The sequence below is a fragment of the Chlorocebus sabaeus genome, chromosome 5 (assembly GCF_047675955.1).
Source record: "Chlorocebus sabaeus isolate Y175 chromosome 5, mChlSab1.0.hap1, whole genome shotgun sequence".
In the NCBI taxonomy this organism is placed as follows: domain Eukaryota; kingdom Metazoa; phylum Chordata; class Mammalia; order Primates; family Cercopithecidae; genus Chlorocebus; species Chlorocebus sabaeus.
Genome location: NC_132908.1, coordinates 7039632 through 7067127, shown reverse-complemented (window position 1 = coordinate 7067127; position 27496 = coordinate 7039632). Strand labels below are relative to the sequence as shown.

At 40.4% G+C, this 27496-nt stretch overlaps 1 protein-coding gene across 19 annotated transcripts in view; it reads right to left on the bottom strand.

Moving 5' to 3' along the window:
* RBFOX1 (RNA binding fox-1 homolog 1) overlaps positions 1 to 27496 on the bottom strand; it is a 2485439-nt gene that overhangs the window by 646765 nt on the left and 1811178 nt on the right. For all 19 annotated transcript variants that reach the window (XM_073015143.1, XM_073015144.1, XM_037989528.2 and 16 more), the window contains one exon: positions 14009 to 14050. In XM_073015143.1, the coding sequence (XP_072871244.1) occupies positions 14009 to 14050 (42 nt within the window). The remainder of the gene's footprint in view (positions 1 to 14008; positions 14051 to 27496) is intronic.

The window sequence follows — 27496 nt, the reverse complement described above, 5'->3', positions numbered from 1 at the left end:
GACTTAAATGGTGAAACAATGAATGCCAGTAGGGACTGTGAAAAAAGAGCTTCAACAGGCAGGGGTGAGTCCTGGGCCAGTGGCCACCCTGGGCTACCTTGGATGGTAGTTCTGAATGCTCTGGCCTCTGACTTTCGATATTTTACATGAACATGGAGGTGGATCATCCCAGAACACAAATCAAATGTCTGCAGTGTTTGAATACACATGGAGAATCAGTCTACTGAGAGTGGGGATACTACATAAACAGTGTGGCATGATTTTGGACCCAACGATTTTGGCTGGCTGATGTTAGATCTATGTATGCTATGTTACATGGCAAACAGGAATTTGCCAATGGAATTATACTTATGGATCTTAAAATAGGGAGATTATCCTGGATGATCTGGGTGGACCCAACGTAATTACATGAACCCTTAAAAGCAGGACAGAAAGCAGCCCGACAGATACAACAGAAGAAGAGACATGAGAAAGTCAAACCATGAAAATGATTCATTAAACCATGGCTGGCTTTAAAGATGAAGGAAGGAGCCATGAAATATAAAAATACATATATGGCGCCCTCTAGACACTAGGAATGACCCTCAACTCATAGCCAGTAAGAAAACAGGGATCTCAATTCTATAATTACAGGGAACTGGACTCTGCCTCCAATCAGAATGAGCCAAAAAAAAAAAAAAAAAAAGTATTCTCTCCTAGAGCCTCCAGAAGAAACACAGCCTTGGCGACATTTCAGTTTCACTTCAGTGAAATTCATGTTGAAATTCTGACCTAAAGAACCACAGAATAGTAAATTTTGGTTCTATAAACCACTATCTTTCTGTGTGTGTGTGTGGTAATTTGTTAGGGCAGCAATAAAAAACTAATACAGATTTCAACATGAGTACCAACTGTGAACTAGTCGTTTCGGCAGCCTGGAAGAACTCTGCTTAAATTAAGCTTTCAAGATCACCTCTGGGTTTGGTTTAAGGATCACCTGATCAGTTCTCGGGGCCCATATCACAAGCATGGAAAGCTGGGGTTGGCGTATGAGCTCCCCCTCAGATATGCCTGCTATAGATTCTGTGTGTGTCCCTTCAGCTTATCTTATTATTATTTATTTACAGTAAATGCTCTGTGTGCATAATCTGTTAATGTGTGTTAAAAATATAAAGAGGCACTTCCATGTGTCTTTGGAATGAAAAATTCCACAGTTTGGTATACAAACTACCACATGAGTGATCTGTTTTTAGAAAATAAATGGTCTGGGTTCAAAATAAGTAAACGGCTAGAAACAGAAGGATTCTGCCACTCACTGGCTGGGAAGATACAGCTGACATCAAATGCTCCTCTTGTAGAACCAAACCTTTGTGTTTTCTTTCCTTTTCTCCTTGGAAAACTCTGGCATACAAAAAAGAAATGATTTCAACCACCAATCCACTCAGTGACTGCAGTCCTGACTGTGAAGGGACCTTAAATTAGAACACATAGATTTCTATAATTGCTGCTATAGTTGTGGAAAAATTTCTACACTTTTAACAAAAACACCTCCCGCTTTATGAGTCAGGGTCAAGAAGGTAGATGTTAAAGAATTTAACTGGTAGCACCTAAAACTTTGCACATAAAATACTCAGCACATTTGGTGGCTATCTAAATATCTAACTAACCCAGGGAGGCATTTTCCAGCTGTCATAGTTGGATCCTGCAAAGGTTAGGGCTCAATGCTAGGTCTAACCCCAAAGTCCAAAGTAATAAAATACCACACCTTTCTCATATCTTAGCCTGACAATGCGACTGATCATTTGAGTTCTTTTCTTCAAAGCAAATACATTCTTTTTTTTTTTTTTTTTTTTTGAGACGGAGTCTCTCTCTGTCACCCAGGCTGGAGTGCAGTGGCGCGATCTCGGCTCACTGAAAGCTCCGCCTCCCGGGTTCACGCCATTCTCCTGCCTCAGCCTCCCGAGAAGCTGGGACTACAGGTGCCCACCACCATGCCCGGCTAATTTTTTTGTATTTTTAGTAGAAACAGGGTTTCACCGTGTTTGCCAGGGCGGTCTCGATCTTCTGACCTTGTGGTCCGCCCGCCTGGGCCTCCCAAAGTGCTGGGATTACAGGCGTGAGCCACCGCATCTGGCAGCACATGCATTTTTACCTTGAGCTAAGGCAGTATCAGTAGACATCGACGTAGCCTACCATGTTTGCCAAAACAAGTGAATATAGACATGGGTTCAATTCCCAGCTCCACAATTAGCTATGGTTGTAACTCCATTTTTTTTTTTTTTTTTTTTTAGAGAGAGTCTCACTCTGTTGCTCAGGTTGGAGTGCAGTTGCCGGATCTCAGCTCACTGCAAGCTCTGCCTCCCGGGTTCACACCATTCTCCTGCCTCAGCCTCCCAAGTAGCTGGGACTACAGGCACCCACCACCACGCCCAGTTAGTTTTTTGTATTTTTAGTAGAGACGGGGTTTCACCGTGTTAGCCAGGATGGTCTTGATCTCCTGACCTCGTGATCCACCCGCCTCAGCCTCCCAAAGTGCTGGGATTACAGGCATGGTTGTAACTCTTAACCCCGCTTTTTCTCTAAGTGTGAATTAAAGAGACTCCGTGCACTAATATGTGAAATGCTTAGCGTGTGTTTGTGCCCAATGACTATAGGCTTTAAGGTTCTCATGCAAATACTATCAAACACACTAAAGCGACTTAGATGTTTGCATAACTTTTTTTCCCCCTTGGAGTGAATTCAACCATTTCCACTGGTCAATAATAGTTTTTTGTTATTTGTTATTCTCTGGGTATAGGGGTTTTACACAGGTGACTGTGGGGAAAAAAACACAAGGGTCACAGCCTTACACAGAAAGACGTGTGCTCCAGGAGCTCACTTACAGGTAGCGTCTAAAAAAATTAAACTCATAAAAGCAAGAGCAGAATGGTGACAGCCAGAGGCTGGGAGGCTGGAGGATTTGGGAGATAATGGTCAAATAATACAAACGTTCAATTACACAGGAGGAATTACTTCATCAGATCTACTGTGCAACATGGCGACTACAGGTAATCACAGGGTATTATATTCCCCAAAACTGCTAAGAGAGCAAATTTTAAGTATTCTTACCCTAAAAATAAAAGTACATGAGGTCATGCAATGCTAAGTAGTTCAATTTAGCCATTTCACAATGTACATGTATTAAAGCATCATGCTGTATACAATAAGGATATACCATTTTTATTTGTCAGTTTTAGAAAAATGGTTTAAAAGAGGGTCAGCGCCTCAGATAGATGGCATCTTTGCTGCAGAAGAAGATTCAGGAAACCCATGCAAAATCATGAAGCATGTGGACAGAGGAACTAGGCAGGGTGCTCGGAGATGATGCTGAACATGAGTGGGGAGGCGGAGTGTATCAGGGGAAAGGTGGCATTCAAGGCGAGACCTGCACGTGAAGAAAGCAGATTACCTGGCTCCATCAGATCATCCTTAAAAGGACCACACAAGCACCTTCTACCTCTGGTAGAAGAAAGCTGGATAGAAGCAAAATTTCTAAGTAAGCTAGGGGCATTAAACCATGAAATATTAGAATGCATTCTTCCAAACACCAGTTGCTTGCTCATTTAGGTAAGGTGACAAGTGAGTCTCCATACAGAATTGGTCTCACAGGAGGCTGTAAACTCCAGAGATGAAACCAAGTAACACGCTGTGACTCACATACTCATCTGTTCCTTTCTCCGTCCATATCGACCTATAGAGGATTGCTGCGTCCATCTGATTTGTTGTATGTGGTGGTGACACAGAGGGAACCAAGGATGCCATCTCTGTCCCCAAACGGAGTCCACTATTTCTTAAGCAAACAAGAAAATGCACATACCCAGGGACTATGATACCATAGCTGGTTTAAAATGGCATTTCAAAAGCGCAATAGGATTCAGAATATGTAATTAAATCAGTGGTACTAATACACATCAGGATGAACTATCAAGTTTTGGGGGCTTTCGTTTGTTTGGTTGGTTAGTTGTTCATTTGTTTTTGATTTTAGTGGCAATGTATTTGCTCCTCACAAAGCCTTGATGTGTGTTTGCTGGGGCTGTTGTAACAAAGTACTATGGACCAGGGAAATGAAACAACAGGAATTTATTTTCCCACAGTGCTGGAGGCCAGAAGTCTGAGACTCAGGCGTTAGGAGGGTTGGTTTCTTCTCAGACCATCCTCCTTTGGCTTGTAGGTGGTCATCTCCCTTTGGGTCATGTAGTTTGCCTCTTGTGCGTGTCTGTGTCCTAATCTCCTCTTCTGTTAAGAACACCACCCGGCCAGACGTTTGTAATCCCAACACTTTGGGAGGCTGAGGCAGGTGGATCACCTGAGGTCAGGAGTTCAAGACCAGCCTGGGCAACATGGTGAAACCCCGTCTCTACTAAAAATACAAAAATTAGCTGGGTATGGTGGCGGGTGCTTGTAGTCCCAGCTACTCAGGAGGCTGAGGCAGGAGAATCACTAGGAGGCGGAGGTTGCCGTGAGTGGAGATCATGTCACTGCACTCCAGACTAGGCAAACTAGCGAGACTCCATCTCGAGAAAAAAAAAAGAAAAAAAAAGAAAAGAACACCAGTCATATTGGATTAGGTTCCACCCTTATGGACTCATTTTATCTTACTTATCTTTTTAAAGACCTTAGCTTCAAATATAGTCACATTCTGAGTTACTGGAGGCTAGAACTTCAGTGCATGGCTTTTGTGAGGACACGACTCAGCCCATAGAACATGATAATTTAGTATAGCTGTTCCTCCACATCCATGGGCCTTGGTGTCAAGACTTTCTGTGAATACCAAAGTCCATGGATGCTGATATAAAAGGAGGTCTCTGATAAAAAATGGAGTGATATTTGCATATAACCTATGCACATCCACCCATATACTTTGAATCATCTCTAGATTAGTTGAATACCTAATGCAATGTGAATGCTATGTAAACAGTTACTATCCAGAATGTTTAGGAAATGATGACAAGAAGAAAAATCTGCACATGTTCAGTACAGATACAGGTGTGCGTTTGGGGTTTTTTCTTCCCCTAAATATTTCTGACCCACAGTTGGTTGAATCTGCAAATATGGAACCTACAGCTATGAAGGGCCAATTGTATTCCTAGGGTGAGGCTGAGACATCAAAACATTTTACTAGCTAAATCTGAAAAGCACTATTCTCAACTCTCATTCCCACGTGAGAAATGGGTTAAAAATAGATAGTCCCTCGGTTCATCTCCAGATATCTGTTCCAGTAGGTCTGGGGTGGAACTGAGGAAATGGCACTTATTATAAACATTTTCAGTGGCCGTTGAAGGGTACTCTGAGAAGGAATAACTTGGCAGAGAGGCATGTGATGATCCCATAACATCACAAGTTCCTCTGACACTGCTATCTGTTTGATACTGATACAGATCCTTTATCTGTGGGCACCTGGGTGGTCCCCTGTGGTTGGGGGGAATATCTTACTCCTACAGGGAAGGACAGGGTTCCAAAGACCCTGGAGCATAGACCTTTCTTCCTGTGCCTCCCTGCTCTTGATAACTGAGAATTGAGCCAAAAAGATGTACAAATTCAGGTCAGCATCTAGCCATGCATGTGTCTGAAACCAATAGCTCCTTTCTCTTAGCTGCCAATACATAAAGTCAGTGCCAATCCACAGAGGCATCAGGGACGCATAGCAGGGTATGATGAAGAGTTGGCTTTTAGCAAACCTTTAACCAAACTCTCGGCTCTGCAATTCTCCAAGTTTAGCACATTTCCCCAGTGTATCAGGAGGGATTCTTTGATCACAGGAAAAAAAGGAATAAGTCTGACTAACTTCAGCAAAAAAAAAAAAAAGCGATCATTTGAATGAGTTGAGGTAGCTTAAGGGATGGATGGATGGATAACCAGACTTAAACATAAAGGCAGGAATGAGGGTGAATCTGAGGTCTAGCCCTGGGAGCTATCTCTTCACTCAATTTCACCAGGATATCACTATCGAAATGAATCAACTCCAGGTTTTCAATCATGCTTGTTTCCTTCACCATATTTAGCATTACTCTACTCAATATTCAGAGTCTCAGGAGGAAGAATTTCAACAGTACTGCCTTGGCCATATCTACATCTGATGGCTAGGGGCGGGTGTCTTGACTTATCATCGCTCCAAGACCACACATGTGAAAGAGGAAATGTAACCCGAATAGAAAGTACTAGCTACCATAGGCAGAAATGTGCATTGGCTGCACACAACAAGGAAGCATGTGCTTGCTATACCCACGATTCATCCACATACAAGCACAGGTTAAACAAAGTTTATCTATGCCCATGAAGGAGGACAGAAGGCTTTGCTGTCTCACTGCCATTTTTCTTAGGACCATCTCGGGTTTGTCTGCATCATCAGGAAGGAAGAGTTTCCTGCTCGTTACTCAATCCTGCTGAAACTTGCCTCTTCCTACCCCCAACTAGAGGAAGCTAGAGACGCCCTATTTATTTGCTTCCTGCCCTATTTCCGTTACCTATCAAGTATTTTTTTTTCTCCTAGAATGGTATTTAGACCTCAAAGGAACAGAGCAGGAAGACAAGTCCTTGCTGAGACATCAGTCATAGAAATGAAGAGTAGCTATGACAAATTAAAATGTCAGCATTAGCGATTTGCCTAGAGCTGTTTGATACAGATTTAACGATAAAGCAAGAAATGGGAATAGATTTGCCCTGGAAAGGGGCATGATGACTGGGAATAATAGGCTAAATTAAATCAAGGGAAAGGGAGAATGAATATTAAGCCAAATATCCTAAATGTGTTAACTTTTGAGTCTTCTCCATATAAAGTGTTTAAATGCCTAGAGAGACTCAAATAAAGAATTAATTAACATATATGTGAATTATAAGATTCAGCATCAAAAATGAAGGAAAGTGGATACCTGTACGCTTCTTTATTTAATCGTATTTCACAATGAAGTTGGAGAAATTAAAATCTGTGACTAGTTGGCTGATTTCTTGATCAGAATCAATCAAGAAGTTGATTTCCTTGTGTTCATCAATTAATCTTCTTGCAAAGACTGGAGAATATATAAACTCTGTATGGAACAGGTCTTGTGAAGACAACATTTTAAAAACATGTTAAATGTATTTATGAATTTCTTATTTTAGTAGAGAAGCTGCCCCTGGGGATTATTTGCCTGTGTTCCTGCAGCTTCTAGAAGCAGAGAACTAATTACTTTGGGGCAAACTCCCTTTGCTTGGAGAAAATCACAAAGGTGGGACCATTTGTTATGTAAGATTAAAGCAAGCAAACTTCTGCCAGTTTTTTCCTTGTATGTGTGTGCATGCGTGCACACACACACACACACACACAAGAACATACATGAAATCTCATCAACCATGAAGATCTCAGGCCTGAATCCTGAGAGACCTCTCTGCAAGTCACCACCTACATGGGATCTCTGCTAATCCCTGAGCTGATCACTGAAGTCTGGCTTTAGCTGATCATTTGGAAAGCTAATGCAAAGAATGGTATTCATGCTTACAGAGGGATGCTACTGAGGACAGCACAATCCAGAGAAGGAAGTTACTAGGCTTTTCTTAAGAAAGGGAAGAATTCTGGAACAGCTGAACAACAGTTTGCATAGGACAAGCACCAGGATGTATACATGGAAATGTCACCCTCCTTGGGGAGTCCCAGAAATTACTTGCTGGGGGATTCAATAAAAAAGGATAAATTTGTTCTTCCATTATAGACAGATGGGGTTCTGAGTCATTAGGGTTGGAACATAAAAATAAGCATAATTTTATTTTGCGTTTCCAGCCCTAGTTGTAGCTATTCTATTCTTTAAAAGTCATTTCATTTGGGAATGGGAGAAGGTACTTAACTGGAAACCCTTCAAGCAAGGAATCACTTTTAAAGTGATACAGAAATAACTTCAATCTTTTATTTTAATGTAAAATATATGAACGTTCATGCGTTTGTTGATCTTTGATGTGAGTCTAAGGCCTTTTCTTTGAGTGATTTCTCTGTCGATAAAAATCCCTCATTATCCTTCCCACATACACCTCACTAACATTTCAGTCACCAGCAGGGGTTGGCTAACTATGACCCACTGCCTGTTCTTGTAAATAAAGTTTTATTGAGACATAGCCTCAATCATTCATTTTGTCTATGGCTACTTTTGTGCTACTATGGTAGTGTTGAGTGGGGGCAATGGAGACCCTATGGCCTTCAGATACTAAAATAGTCACAATCTGGCTTTTTTCAGAAAAAGTTTGCTAACTCCTGGTCTATGGCATCAATTCTGAGTTTGATTAAAGTGGAATGAGAATGTCAAGACACACTGAAAAGAATCTGACTGCAGGATCTTTCCAGATTTCTGAGGGTTTTTTTCCACGAATATTTTACAGTCCTCTCACCCACAGCTAATCAAAATAATTTCTGAATCCTGTTTTCACACAATGTTTCCAAAGCATTTAGTTTTCATAGAAACAGCTCTTTTTCTTACTGCACTCATTTTTCATCAGTTTACATAATATTCCACTAAATAATGTAATTACAATAAAAAGTGCAGCTGGCAGAAGCAGCCCTGGGAATAAATACAACTGACTCTTGGCAAGCAGACACCGCAACGGGTGAAGAGAAAGGTAAACTTGTACCAAACAGTCACTGCATAGGATGCTGTGCACATCTGCCAATATGTTTTATAAAGAGATGGAACAGTATATATTAATCTGGTACGTTTGATAAGTGAAGGTCAATTAGGTAAGCTTCTTCTGTTCATACCCTTTTACATAGCATCTCTTGTTCCTCATATTCATCAGTTTCACGTTGGACATTTTTTGCCAATGGTTGTCAATGATTATTTGACAAATGTGTGTCTTTTCCACTAGCCTGTGAGGTACAAGAGAATAAGAACGGTGCAAGTTTTAGTATATTATTATACCTCTACTGCCTAGCACAGTGACTGGCATATGGTTGTGCTCAAAAAATATTTCTTGAATAAATAACTGAATGGAAGCAGGCATTTCTGCAATGAACCATCTTAAATTATAGTCAGGAAGAACTCATGGATCTTGTGAGGTCTCACCAAGGAGTGGGGAGAAGGGGGGCTTACATTTTCTCCCATGCTATCATGAGAGCCACTAAGGAATGAAAAGTTGGGCTTTAAAAAGCAGGGAGGGGTGAGACACGGCAGGGGAAGGTATCTCTGATTCTGATAGCTCAATTCCAAGGCAGTCGGGAAGTTTCATTATCTGATGTCCAGATGAAGGCGATGGGTTTAAGCCAAGATGATCATTAGCAATTTGCATTATGCAATCCACATCACTCTTATATCTAGCAGAAATGAGAAACTCGCTTCTAACTGGCAAATTAAATATTGATAATGCAGATCTGCTCTACAACCTCCTTCACAAGGCGGGTACCATGATTTGAGTATTTCTAAAAAAACTCAGTCATTTGCATTCCAGTATCACAATCTCTGTCATAACTGTGGGCAATCTGTAACATTATGAACTTAATATTTATCTTTAAAGCAACCCATTTTTAACTTAAATAAATGAAACAATAAATGGAACATAAAATACGACATGTGCCAAGAAAACTTTGTATTACCACTGTAAATGGAAAACCAATATCAATAGTCACACATAAAAGTTAATGAAAAAAATCCATTAATATCCAACAATAATTAAGAACCTTTTCTATTCCAGACACTTTTCTAACAACCTCACATGCATTAATTATTTTAATCTTTTTTGCATGCAAATATACAGACACAAAGACACATGTGCATGCACACACACAAAAAAAACTTACGAAATTGGTGCAATGATTATCTCCACTACACAGGTGAGGAATTTGAGGTAGAGAGGATTTAAGTAACATGTACAAGGCTACAAAGTGCTAAATTGCAAAGTCTAGATTTTATCTCACTAGGCCTAGCTCCAGGCCCCTGATTCTTAACTACTATATTTTGCAAACAATGTTTTCAAAGTGCAAAGAGATGCTCTAGGGCTGTAGGCTCTCAGCCTGAGGCACACTCCCTTTCCCTTAAAAAGAAAGCTTAGAAAAGGTTAGAGCACCGTTAAAGATACTTTAGTTTAAACTGTGCGTTTCTCATTGACATAAAAACAACTGAGAGAGAATGGAAAGGGGAGTAACTTTCTCTCTAAGCGATTCCCCCTTTCTTAATGACTTAGCGTTCGCCTGAAAGCTGTGAATAAGACGTGGGGTAGGTGTCTTATATTTTGGAAAATACAGAGATAGCAGTTGGTGGTAGCACATGTATTTTCCAGGATCCTTTGTTCAACTCTGATAGCCATGTTTTGAAAGCATAGCAAATATCTATATCTTCGGTGGTTTTTGATTGTGGGTTTTTAAAATTTATTTATTATTATTATTTTTTTCCAGACAGTCTCCCTCTGTCGCCCAGACTGGAGTGCAGGGGCACGATCTCTGCTCACTGCAACCTCCACCACCCGGGGTCAAGCAATTCTCCTGCCTCAGCCTCTGGAGAAGCTGGGACTACAGGCGCCCGCCACCATGCCTGGATAATTTTTGTATTTTTAGTAAAGACAGGGTTTCACCATGTTGGTTAGGCTAGTCTCGAACTCCTGACCTCAAGTGACCGGCCCACCTCAGCCTCCCAAAGTGCTGGGATGACAGGCGTGACCCGCCTTGCCTGGCATCTTTGATGTTATTTACTCAGCCAGCAATGGCTCCTTTTCCCCAATAATGAAGTCTTCCCTCAAGAGTTGGCCCTGGGCAACTATGTTTCTTCATACCATTTCCCTGGACAGATCCAATTGGCCCAGAGTGAACAACTGATACAGACTAAGCCAATCAGGGTCCTTTTCAGGAATGTGCAACCAGGATGCCTTGACGGTCCGTCCCTATACCGGTGGAAAGTGATGCAGCATACATCTTAGGGGCTAGAAGGTGTCATGTGTGCATAAAGGTAGAGGGAGTCTTTATCAAAAGAAAAATCCAGAGAGGACCCACAAAGAGAAACAAAGACAGGAGATGAGCAAGAGATACGTGAGGTCAGACAGCTTTCCCATTCTAAGCTCTGATTCCTGGGAGGCCTGGGTGTATGCCTTTTCAGCTTAAGAATCTGTCTCTATTGTTTGCATTCCAAGCAACCTTAACTGAGAGGGAGTTATCTCCTAAGTATTTTGCCATGTCATCAACTACAGAGCCTGCCCTTTGTGTTGTCTTTTCTTGTGGGGAGTTGGGTGGCAGTAGATATGTGCTGTCTGTACGCTCTTGGCTGGTATTTCTAGGAGGAAGAGAAGTGAAATAATTCTTGGGAATAATACTGTATTAACAGTAGCTCACCTTGTTGACTATGAGGTCTGCATTTTTTTTTTTTTTTTTTTTTTGCAGTGCTTTAACTAAGTTGTTTTATCCAGTCACCAATCCTATGAGAAAGCTATTCTCATTTTATGCACACAGTCAAGCTCTGAGACACTAAGGAGCATTTAGAAGTTGGATCTGAACCTAAGTCCATAACCAGTGCTTCACCAGCCCTACCCACCCTTCCCAGTATGCTGACTATAGTGTCATGTTGCCATACTGCAGACCAGTATTTGAATCCACAGAACAGAATCTGGCATTCATGCATTTGGCTACTTAGTAGTTGTCTAACTAAGCTCGTTAATTAGCCCCCAAACCAACATCTAATACTCAAGCACAAAGATCCCTTTGTAATCAAATATTTTATGAGTGCTCAGAAAAGTGGGCACTGGAATCTCCCACCCTATGACCATACAATCTCCCTCAACTGGTAGATTGTTCAGGGAAACAAAGGCTCCTGGGATCATATTATTTCTGTCTTAGTTGTTTATTTGTCCATCTGTTGGTTCAGATGCTGGAGAGGTAAATGTTGACAACTGGTCACTGCACAACTATCAAAAAAAAAAAAGTCTCAAAAAAAAAAAAAGTCACGTTAATAAACGAAGTTTTCTTTTAAGGTGGTGGAGGGGCTCTTAAAGACACAGACGTGAAAGGAAAAGAGGGAGAGAGGAAAGGAGGAAGAAAAAGAGATGGAAAGACAGAGAACAAAAATGAAGAGGACAGAAGAAAACAGCTACAGATGAGACAGCTACCAGTACTTAATCACACTGGGGGTCTCCCAGAGGGAGCTGGACGCCTGAGTCACGTGGGAAGGGAAAACTCCATTGCACTCTCTTTGGTAGTATTTAAATGTTGAACCCTATATATGTGTGCTCTATCCAATCAAATGAGCCATCTATAAATTCAAAACATTAATTCATTTAAAAAGCAAAAACAGTGACCACAAAAGTAACAAGAAACAAAGCACTGGTTCCTGATGTTAGAGATGGGGCTATTGGAGCCTCACTCGGGACTAAACTAAATAAACCACTATGTTAATATCAAGCCACTCCCTGCATTTATGTTTAAAAAAAAAAGGGAAGACTCCATTCCTGAACCTAAACCACGCCCCTGTCGACAATGAACTCATCAATGAGAAATAATCCCTTAAAATGCAAACAAGCCCTTCATTACCTACTGTGTCCTTAACTTGCCAGGCAAGTGCCATTTGCAATAGAGATTTCAAGATTATCTTAATTCTCAGGAATTTATCAGGGACTCCTGGAGACAAAGGCACATATTTCTCTTTATCTAGCTCTGACCTAGTTCTGGCCATCGTCCCCATCCAAACAGCAAGAGAAATCTGAAGTTGTAATACATTATTTAATAGGATGAACCAGTAATTCAGACTGCAGGAAAAAAAAAAAAAAAGGCGTAAGAGAGTTCAGAAAAGCTTAATACATCTTGAAGTCTGTTCCATGAAGGAAAGGGTCACAACTAATGTTGGCACAGGTACTTGCAGGAACGTGGGTAGAGAGGGCCATACTGAGATAGTACATAAAACAAATATGCATAAAAGAAACAGAAAACCTTAACTCGCTTTCTTGGTTTCATGCACCTAGATTCTGTTATTTTACCCAAGTACTTGACAAACCTGATGCCAGCAGCAACTGTGAGATGCAAGCAACTCTACAAATTATTGCCATCATGAGACTATCATTAGGTAAATGCTCTGAAGTTACAGGGCAGTGTATGAAGGTATTAGGCCTGTCTGATACATTATTCTTATTTATTAGACACCTTTGGGCACAGTGGTTTCCCGACGCCAAATCACACTGCTGTGGTTTTAAAAGCAGCATATTTCTCTAATTTTTATAACAATTTGAAAACATGGCTACAAGGCACATTGTCCAGTAAAAACTGCCAACTTCCATTAGTGACATGAAAGATAGACCAATCATAATTTGAATCTCGTCCACCGAAAACATGAATTCATTTTAAAGAAAACAAATGGGGAGAAATCCCATTGTTTCTTAAAATGCCATCCCCATACCAAGAAGAATGTCCACTGAGACACAATGAAAGCAGAACAATGTCACCAAGCTCCATTTATAACCGAACACTCCCTCCACATCTGGGGAATACTCCTTACACCGACATACCTGAGCACCAAGACAGTTTCATTTTTAAGTGGGGAAATAGAATATGAGGTTTAAAATGTTGTCTCCCTCTCCCATATACACTAATGTCACTAAAACCAAGAGGTCTATAGATAACGCAAATTCTCCTAGAAAACGCCCTTGACATATTCCTTGCTCACCCACCCCAGTCAACAGCCAAAGAGCATTTTAGCCACTCAGCAAACAGCCTAGTATCCATATTAAGGCAGCAAGCCATCCTTTTGACCTTTGTTATTACTTAGACCTCGTGTTGTACATAAAAAGACTACAATGATGTCAAACAAATTCCAGAAGAGAAGTATTTATTGCTGAAACTAAATCAAAAAATCCATATCTACTATAATGGCACTTCAAAAGAAGATATACTGTATTTACCAGCTCAATCAATACTAAATTAGCTGGGATAAATATTTTCAACTCTACCAGTCTTAAGATGAAGCCTGTTATTTAGAATCCGTGTCTTGGGAGAGACAAGGAAATTTTTGCTTATCACACAAAAATGAGAATCAGGAAGCATTTTACAAGCAGGTGCACCTACCCTTAGCTGCTCTCTTTCACAATTCATCTGTTGTCTTGAAACCTACAAAGAAGAGAAAACGAAGGGGAAAAGTCAGAAGGCTCTGCATCAGAAAAACATGAAAGAAAACAGAAAGTTTCTTTTAATTACTCGGCTCAAAGAAAACCCATAATTAATTAATTATGTATTCAATTTTTCTTTAGGTCTTCATAGCTCAAGCCTCACTTAGAGTTCAATTGTGTGATTCAGAAGCACAGCTAGGATAAGTCAGAGACTGGAAAGGGGATTAGGAGAGAGGTGTAGGAGAATGTGTGGGAGGCAGCATCTGCCTGGGATAAGGGCAGCTCCCCTCTCGTCAAGAAACCCCCCACCCTTTGCCCTGAAAACCTCGGCTTGCCCTATCTCACAGGTGCAGGAATTCCTCCATAAAGGTCCACTCGAGATGGGTGTGATAAGTCAGTGGAAAACACACAGTCTTCTCTGATGTTTAGGGCCAGCAGTGTCAGCTACATGCCTTGACAACTGGGTTATATTTTATGGTCCAGTTCTAATCTGATGGTAGTAAGTCCCCATAGGATTGTACTGGGGAGAATTCTGTGGTCAATCCTTTTATCGGAGAAAGAAACCATGGTGGGTTTCTACTTTCAACCATCAGATAGAAAAATGGGTGTTAGCAATACATGTGCCATGCATTAATTATCTTTGCCCTATTGACATGTTTTACTTAATGCCGAAGGATGCTTCTTTAGAGTGGCCATATAACTTATTATCCAAACAAGAAAACATAGCTGGGTTAAGAGGGATGGGTGGAGTGGTATTACGTAATTATGCTAAGGACACAGATAAAAAGTAACACACACAAGGAAATTTGAGATACATGGTCATTCTGTCATCAGGAGCTAGTAGACTCCACTGTGAACTAAAATAGTTTAGGCCGAAATAAAAGTTAGGTGTTCATTCACCTTTATTCTGTATCTTTCCAGTATTTTTTTTTTTTTAACCAATGAAACAACTCCCGACTTCCAACATCAGACAATATACTGTAAGTTTTTGAAACTTTTACGAAGGAATATGGAGGTTTAGGAACCTTTTGATGTATATTTTACGCATTTTGTACAGAAAGTTTCTTTTGACTTTTTCTAAAACAAAAAGAAGAATCTTTACTTAAGGAATGCAACAGAGCCTAAAAATCTAAAATCAGTGCTTTTCTATGCCCTTTTACCCAGAAATATTACAACTAAGAGTAGCTCTTAAGAAAACAGGCAGAGAGGCACACAAATGTTTACTTCCATGTCAATTAACCACAGCATTATTTATGAAAAAAAAAATTTTTATGTGTGATAATGGGAAAATTAAAAACATAGTATACTGATAGTATGGCATAACATGTACCATTGAGAAACAAACTTTTAAATATAGAGATCTGAAAAATGCTTAAAAGACACCATTTAGTTTTTAAGAAAACAAACCACAGAAATATACAATATTAGGGTTCCTATCTTGTGTTAAAAATACAGTGAAACAGGTCATTAAAGAAAAGGAAGGAAAGCCGGGCGTGGTTACTCATGCTTGTAATTCTAGCACTTTGGAAGGTCAAGACGGGTGGATCACCTGAGGTCAGGAGTTGAAGACCAGCCTGGCCAATATGGTGAGACCCCAACTCTACTAAAAATACGAAAATGAGCTGGGGGGGGGGCGGTGTTGGGTGCCTGTAATCCCAGCTACTTGGGAAGCTGAGGCAGGAGAATCGCTTGAACCCGGGAGGCAGAGGTTGCAGTGAGCTAAGATCCCACCATTACACCCCAGCCTGGGCAACAAGAGTAAAACTCCGTCTCAAAAGAAAAAGAAAAAAAAAAAAAAAAGATAAAAGTAAAGGAAGAAAAAGAAACTAAAGAGGAAAAGACTAGGAGAAATACTCCAAAAATTAAAAAAGAAACTGGTACAATTCTATAAACATCCAGAAAAAAAAAAAACCCACATTGAATTATACACCTGAAATAGGTGACTTTATATTATGTAAATGATGTCTCCATAAACTGTTAAAAGATGAAGTGGGGAAAATTCATTGAGAACAGAGAGCAAATTAACAGTTGCCAGAGGACTGGGTTAATGGAAAAGGAGGAGTGACTGCTTAATAGGTATGAGGTTTCTATTTGGGGTGATTAAAATGTTCTCAAACTGGATAATATTTGCACAACATTTTGAGTTTACTTAAACGCCAGTAAAATGTATACTGTAAAATGGTGCAAATGGTAAATTTTATGTTACGTGTATTTTAACACAATAAAATAAATGAAGTGGGTAGGGAAGTTTCGGTTCTTGACAAGATGGAGAGAAAATAATTCATCCTGCTTCCCCGACTGAACGCAGAGAGGAAATCTGTATAGAATGCATGGGGCAGCTATTCGAGATCTCCGAAAATTAAACAGCAGCAAGTAGAGGGGGGAAACAAAACGACCAAAATTTAAAGTACCACCAGATAAGTGGTGAATTACCACCTCCCACCACCAATACCCCTTAGTGTGGGTGCAAGGTAGCCAAGAGCTGAAAATCAGACACCCAGGCAGATAGAGACTCAGGAGAAGCACTCTGGTTTTGTCTTCAGAAACGAGACACAGGAATTTTAATGCTCAGAGAATAGGGAAAATCCCCATTGTTCTTTTTTATTATTATTATTCTTTCTTTTTAAAAGTTTACCTGTCCTCTTACGCTGCAGTCTTCAGGCAATCTTAGGGTAGTGTTCCTGTATAAACAACAGTGGCAAGTGGGGTGGCTGAGAACACTTAACATCTAAGACTGCGCTCCCAAGAGGTTGGGCAAACAACTCCCACCTCCCATTGCTTTTCTTTATTTCCTCTCTTCTCTTGACACTTGGTCCTAAATGCAAACTCAGATGATAAGCATGTGAACAGAAAAATGAAAAACAAAAAACCACCAACTTTCTGGGTGGACGACAAAAAATGGGGAACCCTAGAAAACAAATATTACTTTGAGGGTCCTGGAGAGAAAATAATGGGGGAAAATTACCCCCATACGGTATTTTTATAAACTCTTGCACTCATCTCTTTGCTCATGTCTGTATCTGACCCTAAAATGTTTCCATAAGCTTTGATAATTGAACTAAGGAACAGACTACTGCCCATGACCCAGACTTGATACGTACATGGGAGACACCCAACAGAACTGATACTGGAAACAAATCCACAGAAGAAAAGCAAGAGCTTTCAGCCTGAAACCAACAAGATTGATTGCTTACTAAAACAAAAATATCAACAACTTCCATGGGATTTAAACAAGACCTAGAGTCTCATAACATAATATTCAATATACCCAGGATACAAACCAAAATGACTTAGCATACAAAGAACCAGGAAAATCTAAACTTACACGGGAAAAGACATTCACAGACACCAACATCAAGATAGCAAAGATGTTGGAATTATCAAATAAAAACTTTAAAGCAGCTGTTATACAGCTGCTCCAAAGAGTAAGAAAAAACACACTGAAAATAAATGAAAAAAAAAAGAAATGGACAGTGTTACCAAAGAAACGAAAGATGTAAAGAACAAAAAGGAGCCGAGAGTGGTGGCTCATGCCTATAATCCCAGAATTTTGGGAGGCTGAGGCGAGAGAATCATGAGGTCACGAGATCGAGACCATCCTGGCTAACATGATGAAACTCCGTCTCTACTAAAATTACAAAAATAAAATTAGCTGGGCATGGTGGTGGGTGTCTACAGTCCCAGCTACTAGGAAGGCTGAGGCAGGAGAATCGCTTGAACCTGGGAGGCAGAAGTTGCAGTAAGCCATGATCGTGCCACTGCACTCTAGTCTGGGAGACAGAGCAAGACTCTGTCTCAAAAAAAAAAAAAAAAAAAAAAAAAAAAAGAACCAAAAGGAAATTTTACAACCATAAAAATAACCAAAATCTTGGACTGGGCATGGTGGCTCATGCCTGTAATCCCAGAATTTGGGGAAGCCATGGGGGGCGGATCACCTAAGGTCAGGAATTCGAGATCAGCCTGGTCAACATGGTGAAACCTCTTCTTTACTAAAAATAAAAAAAAGAGTGGGGCGTGGTGGCAGGCACCTGTAAGCCCAGCCTTAAGAAGCTGAGGCAGGAGAATCGCTTAAACCCGGGAGGCAGAGGTGGCAGTGAGCTGAGATCGTGCCACTGCACTCCTGCCTGGGCTGTAAGAGTGAGACTTATTAATTAATTAATTAATTTAATTAAATGGAATAAAATAAAATCTCACTGAATGTGTCCAAATACAGAATGAAGACAACAGAAGAAAAAGAAGTAAACTTGAGTACATAAAAAATATCCAATCTAAACATAGAGGAAAAAAAAATTTAAGACAAAAAAAAAAGGAAACTCGTGCCGAGCACGGTGGCTCACGCCTGTGATCCCAGCACTTTGGGAGGCCAAGGCAGGCGAATCATGAGGTCAGGAGATCGAGACCATCCTGGCTAACACGGTGAAACACATTTCTACTAAAAATACAAAAAATTACCCGGGCGAGGTGGAGGGTGCCTGTGGTCCCAGCTACTCGGGAGGCTGAGGCGGAAGAATGGTGTAAACCCAGGAGGCGGAGCTTGCAGTGAGCAGAGATTGCGCCACTACACTCCAGCCTGGGGGACAGAGTGAGACTCTGTCTCAGGAAAAAAAAAAAAAAAAGAGAGAGAGAAACTCAGGGACTGTGAAACAAATATCAAAAGGTACAACATTTCATGTTACTGAAATTCCAGAATATAAGGATAAAGAGTTCACTGCAGAAAAAACATGCTAAGAAAGAATGGCTGAAAACTTCCTACATTTGACAAAAGATATAAACACAGTTTCAAGAAACTAAGAGTTAAAATCAATGAAATCCACAACCACATATATCATAATCATATTGGCACAGCCTAAAATTAAAACACACTGAAAACAGACAGAGACAAACAATGCAATACTTGTAAGGACCCAACAATTCAAATCACTAAGGATTAAAAAAAAAATTCAAAGTAAACAAAACAGACAAATCAAAATACAAAGAGATCGGCAGAAAGTAACACCCAGTTATTTAAATACTGAAAAAATAGGCCGGACATGGGGGCTCACGCCTGTAATCCCAGCACTTTGAGAGGCCGAGGCGGGCAGATCACAAGGTCAGGAGATCGAGACCATCCTGGCTAACACGGCGAAACCCTGTCTCTACTAAAAATACAAAAAATTAGCCGGATGCAGTGGCGGGCACCTGTAGTCCAGGCTACTCAGGAGGCTGAGGCAGGAGAATGGCGTGAACCCACGAGGTGGAGCTTGCAGTGAGCCAAGATTGTGCCACTGCACTCCAGCCTGGGTGACAGAGCGAGACTCTGTCTCAAAACAAACAAACACACAAACAAAAGAACTGAGAAAATAACTGTCAACTGAGAATACTAAATCCAATGAAAATATCCTTTAGAAATGAAGGTGAAATATGAAGGTAACTAAGCAAATTCACTGCAGATGGACCTGCTCTAAAATAATCACTATAGGAAGTTTTCCAGTTAAAGGAAATATGATACCTGAAGGAAACTTCAAACAACAAGAAAGGAAGAGCTGGAAATGGAAAGGGTAAACATATGGGTAAATGTTAATAGGTGACTGTACTCTTGAGTTCATTAAAATATGTTTAATGTCTTAAAGCAAAAAATTTTAAAAAAAAGGCAGGGGCAGGGGGAATTGCATGAAGAGCTTTTCAATTTATGGATATACAATACACAAGATAAACAAAACATAGGCTGGGCACAGTGGCTCATGCCTGTAATCCCAGCACTTTGGAAGGCCGAGGCAGGCAGATCACCTGAGGTCAGGAGTTCAAGACCAGCCTGGTCAACACAGCAAAACTCTGTCTCTACTAAAAATACAAAAATTAGCTGGGCATGATGCCATGTGCTTATAATCCCAACTACTTGGGAGGCTGAGGAAGGAGAATCGTTTGAAACCAAGAGACGGAGGTTGCAGTGAGCCAAGATCACGCCATTGCACACAGAGTAAGACTGTCCCCTGCGCTCCAAAAAAAAAAAAAAAGATAAAACATAAAGACTAAAGAAAAAGAGACATACATGGTGATAAGTTTTCTTTATTATCTCCCACCTTTATTGAGACACAATTAAAAAATAAAAATTATATATATTTAAGGTGTTCAACTTGGTATTTTAATGGATGTATAAATTGTAAAAACAATCACCACAGTCAAGCTAATTAACATGGGTGATAAGGTTTCTGTGTTCCAATTAAAGAGGCAAACTACTGAGTCTTGTAGACTGAGAGAAAGATATGTGTTATAATACCACCTTTAAGAAAACCTATAAAAAGTGATATGACCAGAACAAATAATGTTAGAGTAACTGGATGTGCACCCACACACACACACCCCTTTACCTAAACCTCACACTTTATACAAAAATTAACTCAAAAGGGAACACGTATCTATGTGTAAAATATAAAACTAATGGCCAATGCAGCTAAAGACTGAGGGCAATGTTTCCTTCTTAATGCTTTTCTGTAGTTTTCAAATTATCCTTTGTAACATGCAAGACATTAATAATCAGAAAGTATTTTAATATCAGTACCTTGCAGAAATACAGGTGTTTTAAAAAATGTACAGTAATAGTGATAGCACTGATTTTCCTTAATTAATAAAAAGTTTATCTTGGCTGGGCATTGTGGCTCACGCCTGTAATCCCAGCACTTTGGGAGGTCGAGGTGGGCAGATCACCTGAGGTCAGGAGTTCCAGAAGAGGCTGGCCAACATGGTAAAACTCCATCTCTACTAAAAATACAAAGAAAAAAAAAATTAGCCAGACGTGGTGGCACACACCTGTAGTTCCCAGCTACTCGGGAAGCTGAGGCAAGAGAATCGCTTAAACCTGGGCAGCAGAGGTAGGCAGTGAACCAGGATTGCACCACTGCACTCCAGCCTGGGGAAAAGAGCGAGACTCTGTCTCACACTATATATATATATATATATATATATATATATATATATATATATATATATATATATATATATATATATAAAGTGTATCTTATAACTAGATTAATATTTTTAACATCTGCCTTCAAATATTACAAGGATGTGCCAGACTCACAGGAGCACAATGACACTGAAGGAACCGGGTGGCCTGCTGACCTCTGACCTGTGCCATGTGAAGTGGCACCACACGATCATATTCCTATTGCAGACAGTGTCAAATGCAAAATCCAACAGTAGCCAAGGAAATAGCTTTGCTGCCCTTCAAATGAAGCCGAATAAGGAAAATGAGATTTGGGAATAACAAAAAGGACATTTCAAGTAATCTCCATAGTAGACATATTTGTTTTTGCTGTGTTTATTTTTCCCTGCACAGCATCCCGTATTGTTTTGCTTATATTCTAGTGATAATATCCAGCTTCTTTTTTGGGGTCATGCACCTGTTCCATTTCATAAGTAATTAAGAAACTGGATACCACCACCACCACCATACTCCACCCACCGCCAACCCCTTTGTTTGGAAGTGGGAGTCCCTGGCCAATTTGAGTCAATTCAGTGACATACATATCTCATGAGGAAGGTGGCCAGTGACCTCCCCTCCTTTAAGTAGCGATCATCAAATGCAGATCCATGCTTTCCTCACATCTTCCCTGAAGACACAACTGTCCACTGCACAAAATGGCAGAGTCCCATCACGTGTTGTGTGTTTCAGCTGCAGCTTTGCTCATCAAACAGCATCCCAAACAGGGTGTAACAATGCTCAGAACACTCACTAAGTTATTGCTACAACAAATGAGGCTCTTTAAAAAATTTCCCCATAACCATTATGGGAGAGGCTCAGGGTGTGGGGATTGGGGGGGGGGGGTGGGAAAAAGGCACCTGTAACTCCCCACAGTCTGTGATGAAGAAAGACCCTACCTGTGCATTCTTTAAAAGCCAGCCTTGAAACATATCTTAAATGTACACTTCATCAAATGTCATTTCATTTGGAAACTAACACGTGATATTTTTTTTTTCTCCCATGGCAGTAATGCACAAAACCAATATATTTTATGGCCTAAATGAAAAAAAGGGAAGTGGAAGGTCGGGCGCTGCTCCTTTAAGATGCTTCCAGAATCAAATACCACTCTCGAAAGGGCTGCCAAGTAAGCACTTATGAAAGGTTAGAAACTGAAGCAATAAACTTCAGCATGAGACCCTTTGCTCTCCTGGTTGAGTGGGATGTTTAATAGCAGGGATTCATCTTCCCCATCTCCTATCTTCATTTAGCCAACAGGGCCAAAGACGCTTTCTCACACTCAGCGTTTTTCATCCTTCTCCTGACTTTGAGAGTTCTCTCTTATCAGTTCTTCCCGCTTTATTCTGACCCGATTTCCAGTCTGATTTTCTCTCCCACACATCAGACTGGCTCTGCAAGAACCAGAACTGAGTCTTCCTTTTCTCGAGATGAGTATGATGTTGGAATCCACTTGTTTACTCATCCATCCTTTCATATATATCCATTTACCCACACACATACACACTCATACCCACACATGCATATATATATACACACATATCTCAAGCACCTTCTGGATGTCAGACACTGTCCTAGGTGCCAGGAATACAATAGCAAAGAAGGCTGCTACAGTTATTGTCTAGGTGGGGAAAAAGATGAGTCTATGGACAATTACAATACGGTACTCAGAGTGCACAGGAGGTGGCCAAACTTGTATTAGAGAATTGAGAAAGGTGTTAGTGTATTTTGTTTGGTTGTTTTTGTTCTGTCTTTTAGACAATGTATCCAGGGAAAGAATGAAAAAAATATATATTCGGAGGAAAGGAGCAGGGATGTGTGGCAAGCTCGGTGAGATTATGGAAGTGCAATAATTGAATATGGCAGAAGAGTCAAGTGCAAGAGGGAATTGGTGAGAGATTAACTTGAACTGGGGAAAATAGGAGTCAAAAGAAATATAAGACACACAATAAACAGATGAATAAACAGATGTGCATGTTTTCATGTCCGCAATAATAGAATGTTGGAAAATCCAGTTTTCAGGACAACTGTGAATCACTTAGAAGGAAAGCACTGGACAAGTTTAGCAGCATAGAACTCAATAAATCAAATCAATTGGTAGCTGTGAGTATTTCTCAGTGTTGCTGTTTTTGTAATCATTATAAATTCTTCTGAAACAAGATGGCATTTTCCTATAAACACACGTCTCCAAGTACCTAAGGTGACCCCCGCAGTTTGCCTTTTTCTTGATGCATTTCAGGATTATGATACACATTTGAGATGTGTACTCCGGGTACTAACTGCCTAGCACTGTGCTAATGAAAGGGGGTGTGTATCTAAATGACACATCATACATTTTAAAGGATGAGTTCGTGTCCTTTGTAGGGACATGGATGCAGCTGGAAACCATCATTCTCAGCAAACTATCGCAAGAACAGAAAACCAAACACCGCATGTTCTCACTCATAGGTGGGAATTGAACAATGACATCACTTGGACACAGGAAGGCAAACATCATACACCAGGGTCTATTGTGGGGAGGGGGGAGGGGGGAGGGATAGCATTAGAAGATATACCTAATGTAAATGATGAGTTATGGGTGCAGCACACCAACATGGCACATGTATACATATGTAACAAACCTGTACATTGTGCACACGTACCCTAGAACTTAAAGTATAATAATAATAAAAAAAGAAATTCTTAGTGAAACTCAAAAAAATATATAAAATAAATGACACATTGTACATGTATTTAAAAAAGACAGGGGAGGAGTGATGAATAAAATAAAGATGATGATACAGGGTCATATGTGATAGAAAAGAAAACAATAGGGTGCCAGGGCTGCTCAAAGGAGAGGCAGCAGCCCAGCCTGCTGAAGGAGGAAAGCAGTGGAGGAGACATCAGTGAGGTGTTTCTGGACATGAGACCCTCGATGTAGCCCTTACTGAGTAAATAGGAGTTGAGCAGGTGGACCTCCCCAAGGATACAGAAACAAGATACTGTGAATGGCACAGTCAAAAGTTGGACAAAGTAAGGGAGAACACCAGATTGGGGTGTGGAGGGTGGAAGCGAAGGTACTTTGGGATTACATAACATAGGTTTTGCTCAATTTTAACTATGCTGCTAGGAAAGTAATTGTTTTAATCACTTTATTTATTTATTTTTGTTTATTTTTGAGACAAAGTCTTCCTCTGTCACCCAGGCTGGAGTGCAGTGGTGCAATCTTGGCTCACTGCAACCTCCATCTCCCAAGTTCAAGCTATTCTCCCACCTCAGCCTCCCAAGTACCTGGGATTCCAGGTGCGCGCCACCACACCTGGCTAATTTTTGTATCTTTAGTAGAAATGGGGTTTTGCCATGTTGGCCACGCTGGTCTCGAATTCCTGACCTCAAATGATCCACCCGCCTGGGCCTCCCAAACTGCTGGGATTACAGATGTGAGCCACTGCACCCGGCCTTAATCACTTTTTGCTGAAATAAATTTCACACTAACAGTCGTTAAAATGTATCCAACGTTTATAACATGTCATAAAATGAGCTAAACAGTTCCTAGTTACGAGCTCAGTTAATTCTCAGAACTTTGTAAGCAGCTGACAATTGATTTCATTGGCTGATTTGATTCTAGCTCTATTTTACAGGTAGAGAAACTGAGGCACGGAGTGAGTAAATTCCTGAAACCACAAATATAGGAAGCATTCAAGAGGGAATTACCATCCAGATGGATTGACTAGGTTTCCTCTCTGAATCACTGTTGTACACAGTGTCCAGGGTCAAGTAAATCAGCCAAAACCATGGATACTGACATTGTTAGCCCTCCTCCCCCAATCTGTGCTTCACTTGTCCTTAGCAGGTACTCATTAGCTACTCTACCCTGATAAGATGCTGTTTACACAGTTGTGTTTCTCTACAAGACATGCACTGACTAGCTAGTGTTATGTAGTTCCATAAAACACGTAAATTTCCATACTTGGCTTCTTGAGGTAAGGACCAGTATAATTTCCACCAAATTAGATTTCTCTGATATCAAGGCACTGAGCCCTTCTGTAGATCCAGTTTTCTCCCCAATGGAGACTGGAGGTTCAGGATCAGACTAAGGAAGTCCAGTCCTTGTACATCACCTACGTAATGTTGGCCACATTATATAGTCTCTGCAGACAATTTCCCCATTTGTACCATAGAGACAATATGGTACCTGCATAGTGTCTACTATTATTGTGAGCATAATCTATTTGAATTACTAAGCAAAGCACTCAGCACATTTAAACATTCAGCAAATACCAGCAATTGATATTCAAATTAATGAGAGAGCCAGCAGGTTTTCATAAGAAGTACTGGGTCCAATGACTGGGGTCTAAATCCTGGCTTTGTCCCCCAAGGCGACAGCGTGTTTGAAATTTCGAAAGGTTTGATACTATCTTTTTAAGAAGTGTGGCTAAATTGGTACCAATTGTTTTGAGGGGGCAGATGGCAGTTATCACAATGCAGAACTTCCATTTCCTTTAATTCAACGGTTCGCATTCTAGGAATCTCTTTAACAGAGCGCAAGGGCAAATGAGGAAATAAGGACAGCGCTTGTCATGGAACAGACCCTAGAACTGAGAAGAATGCCACTGTCCACAAGTAACAAAATGGTTAAAAGAATCGTGGTTCATCTACATTAGAGGTTGAAAAATTTTTTCTCTTAAGAGCCAAATAGGAAATATATTGCACTTGAGAGCCATACACTCTCTTGTCTTTGCTGCAGCTACTCAGCTCTGCCATCATGGTAAAAAAAAAAAAAAAAAAAAGCAGTCATTGATACAGTGTGTAAACAAATGAGTGTTACTGTATTCCAATAAAATTTCACTTACAGGGTCTGGCGCGGTGGCTCACACCTGTAATCCCAGCACTTTGCAAGGCCAAGGTGGGTGGATCACGAGGTCAGGAGTTCGAGATCAGCCTGACCAACATGGTGAAATCCTGTCTTTACTAAAAATACACACACACACACACACACACACACACACACACACAAATTAGCTGGGCATGGTGGCAAGTGCCTGTAATTCCAGCTACTCAGGCGGCTAAGGTGGGAGAATCACTTGAACCCAGGAGGTGGAGGTTGCAATGAGCAGAGATCGCGCCATTACCCTCCAGCCTGGGGGACAGAGCGAAACTCCATCTCAAAAATAAAAAACAAAACAAAACAAAACTTTATTTACAGAATCAGGCAGTAGGCTGCCTTTGGCCCATGGCCATAATTTGCCAATCTTTGATCTATAGTAGGGAATACTATGGATCCATTAGAAATTGAGTGATTTAAGTAAGGATGTCTATGATGAAATAAAACAAAAGCAAGTTAGAACAATTTTTAACCTATGATCCATTTATGTATAAAAAAACTATGCACACACACACACACACGCGCGCAGAAAAATATCCATTTATACATGGAAAAAAGTCTGGAATGATAAACAACAAACTTCAGACAAAAGCACAAAAATGATGTCCTGGGAACCAGACCAACAGTGGAGAAGAAGGGGCAGCGGAGCTGGTTTTCCCATTTTTAATCTTGGATGCTGTTATATCACTTCAACTTCTTGCAATGAGCATGCATCGCTTTTATAAATTCATATGAAGAGCAGCCATAATCATATAATTTAAATGGCTTCTAAGTTATAGGGTTATTGTAATAATTAAATGAGATGTTATTTGTAGAGCATCAAAGCCAAACCTGGCTTGGCACATAGTAAGTGCTGGATTAATGGTAGCTATAAAATAACTCAGCCAGGTGTGGTGGCTCACACCTGTAATCCCAGCACTTTGGGAGGCTGAGGCAGGAGGACCACAAGGTCAAGAGATTGAGACCATCCTGGCCAACACGGTGAAACCCCATCTCTACAAAAAATACAAAAAACTAGCTGGCATGGTGGCAGATGCCTGTAGTCCCAGCTACTTGGGAGACTGAAGCAGGAGAATTGCTTGAACCCAGGAGGCGGAGATTGCAGTGAGTGAAGATCATGCCACTGCACTCCAACCTAGTGACAGAGTGAGACTTTGTCTCAAAATAATAATAATAATAGTAACAACAACAATAACAACAAAATAACTCCCCATAGCACCAAAAGAGTAAATATAGGGTAGCTATCTTGAAAAACAAAACAAAACAAAAGCTCCAATTCTGCAGGGACATTACATATTTTTGTGTGGATTCTCTTCAGTAGGAAAGTAAAAGTACAAGCATAAAATAAAAAGAGGTCACTTTGCTTAGTCTGCTCCTAGGGTCTCCTATGTAATGTTTATTAGATATCTGAGTTTATGAAGGCCTGAAATCTTTGAATATAATACAGTCCTATAATCCAACGTATGTTTGTAATCATATCCATTGCTTTTTACAACTGTATCACACAATAAAGTGTGTCCTCTGATTCTAAGAAGATAGGACAGTTTATGTCAGATAAGCAAATACAGATCCCACCACTGGTCATGGCAGTTTTTTTTTTTTTTTTTGTCGCAAGGGAGAAAAAGAGT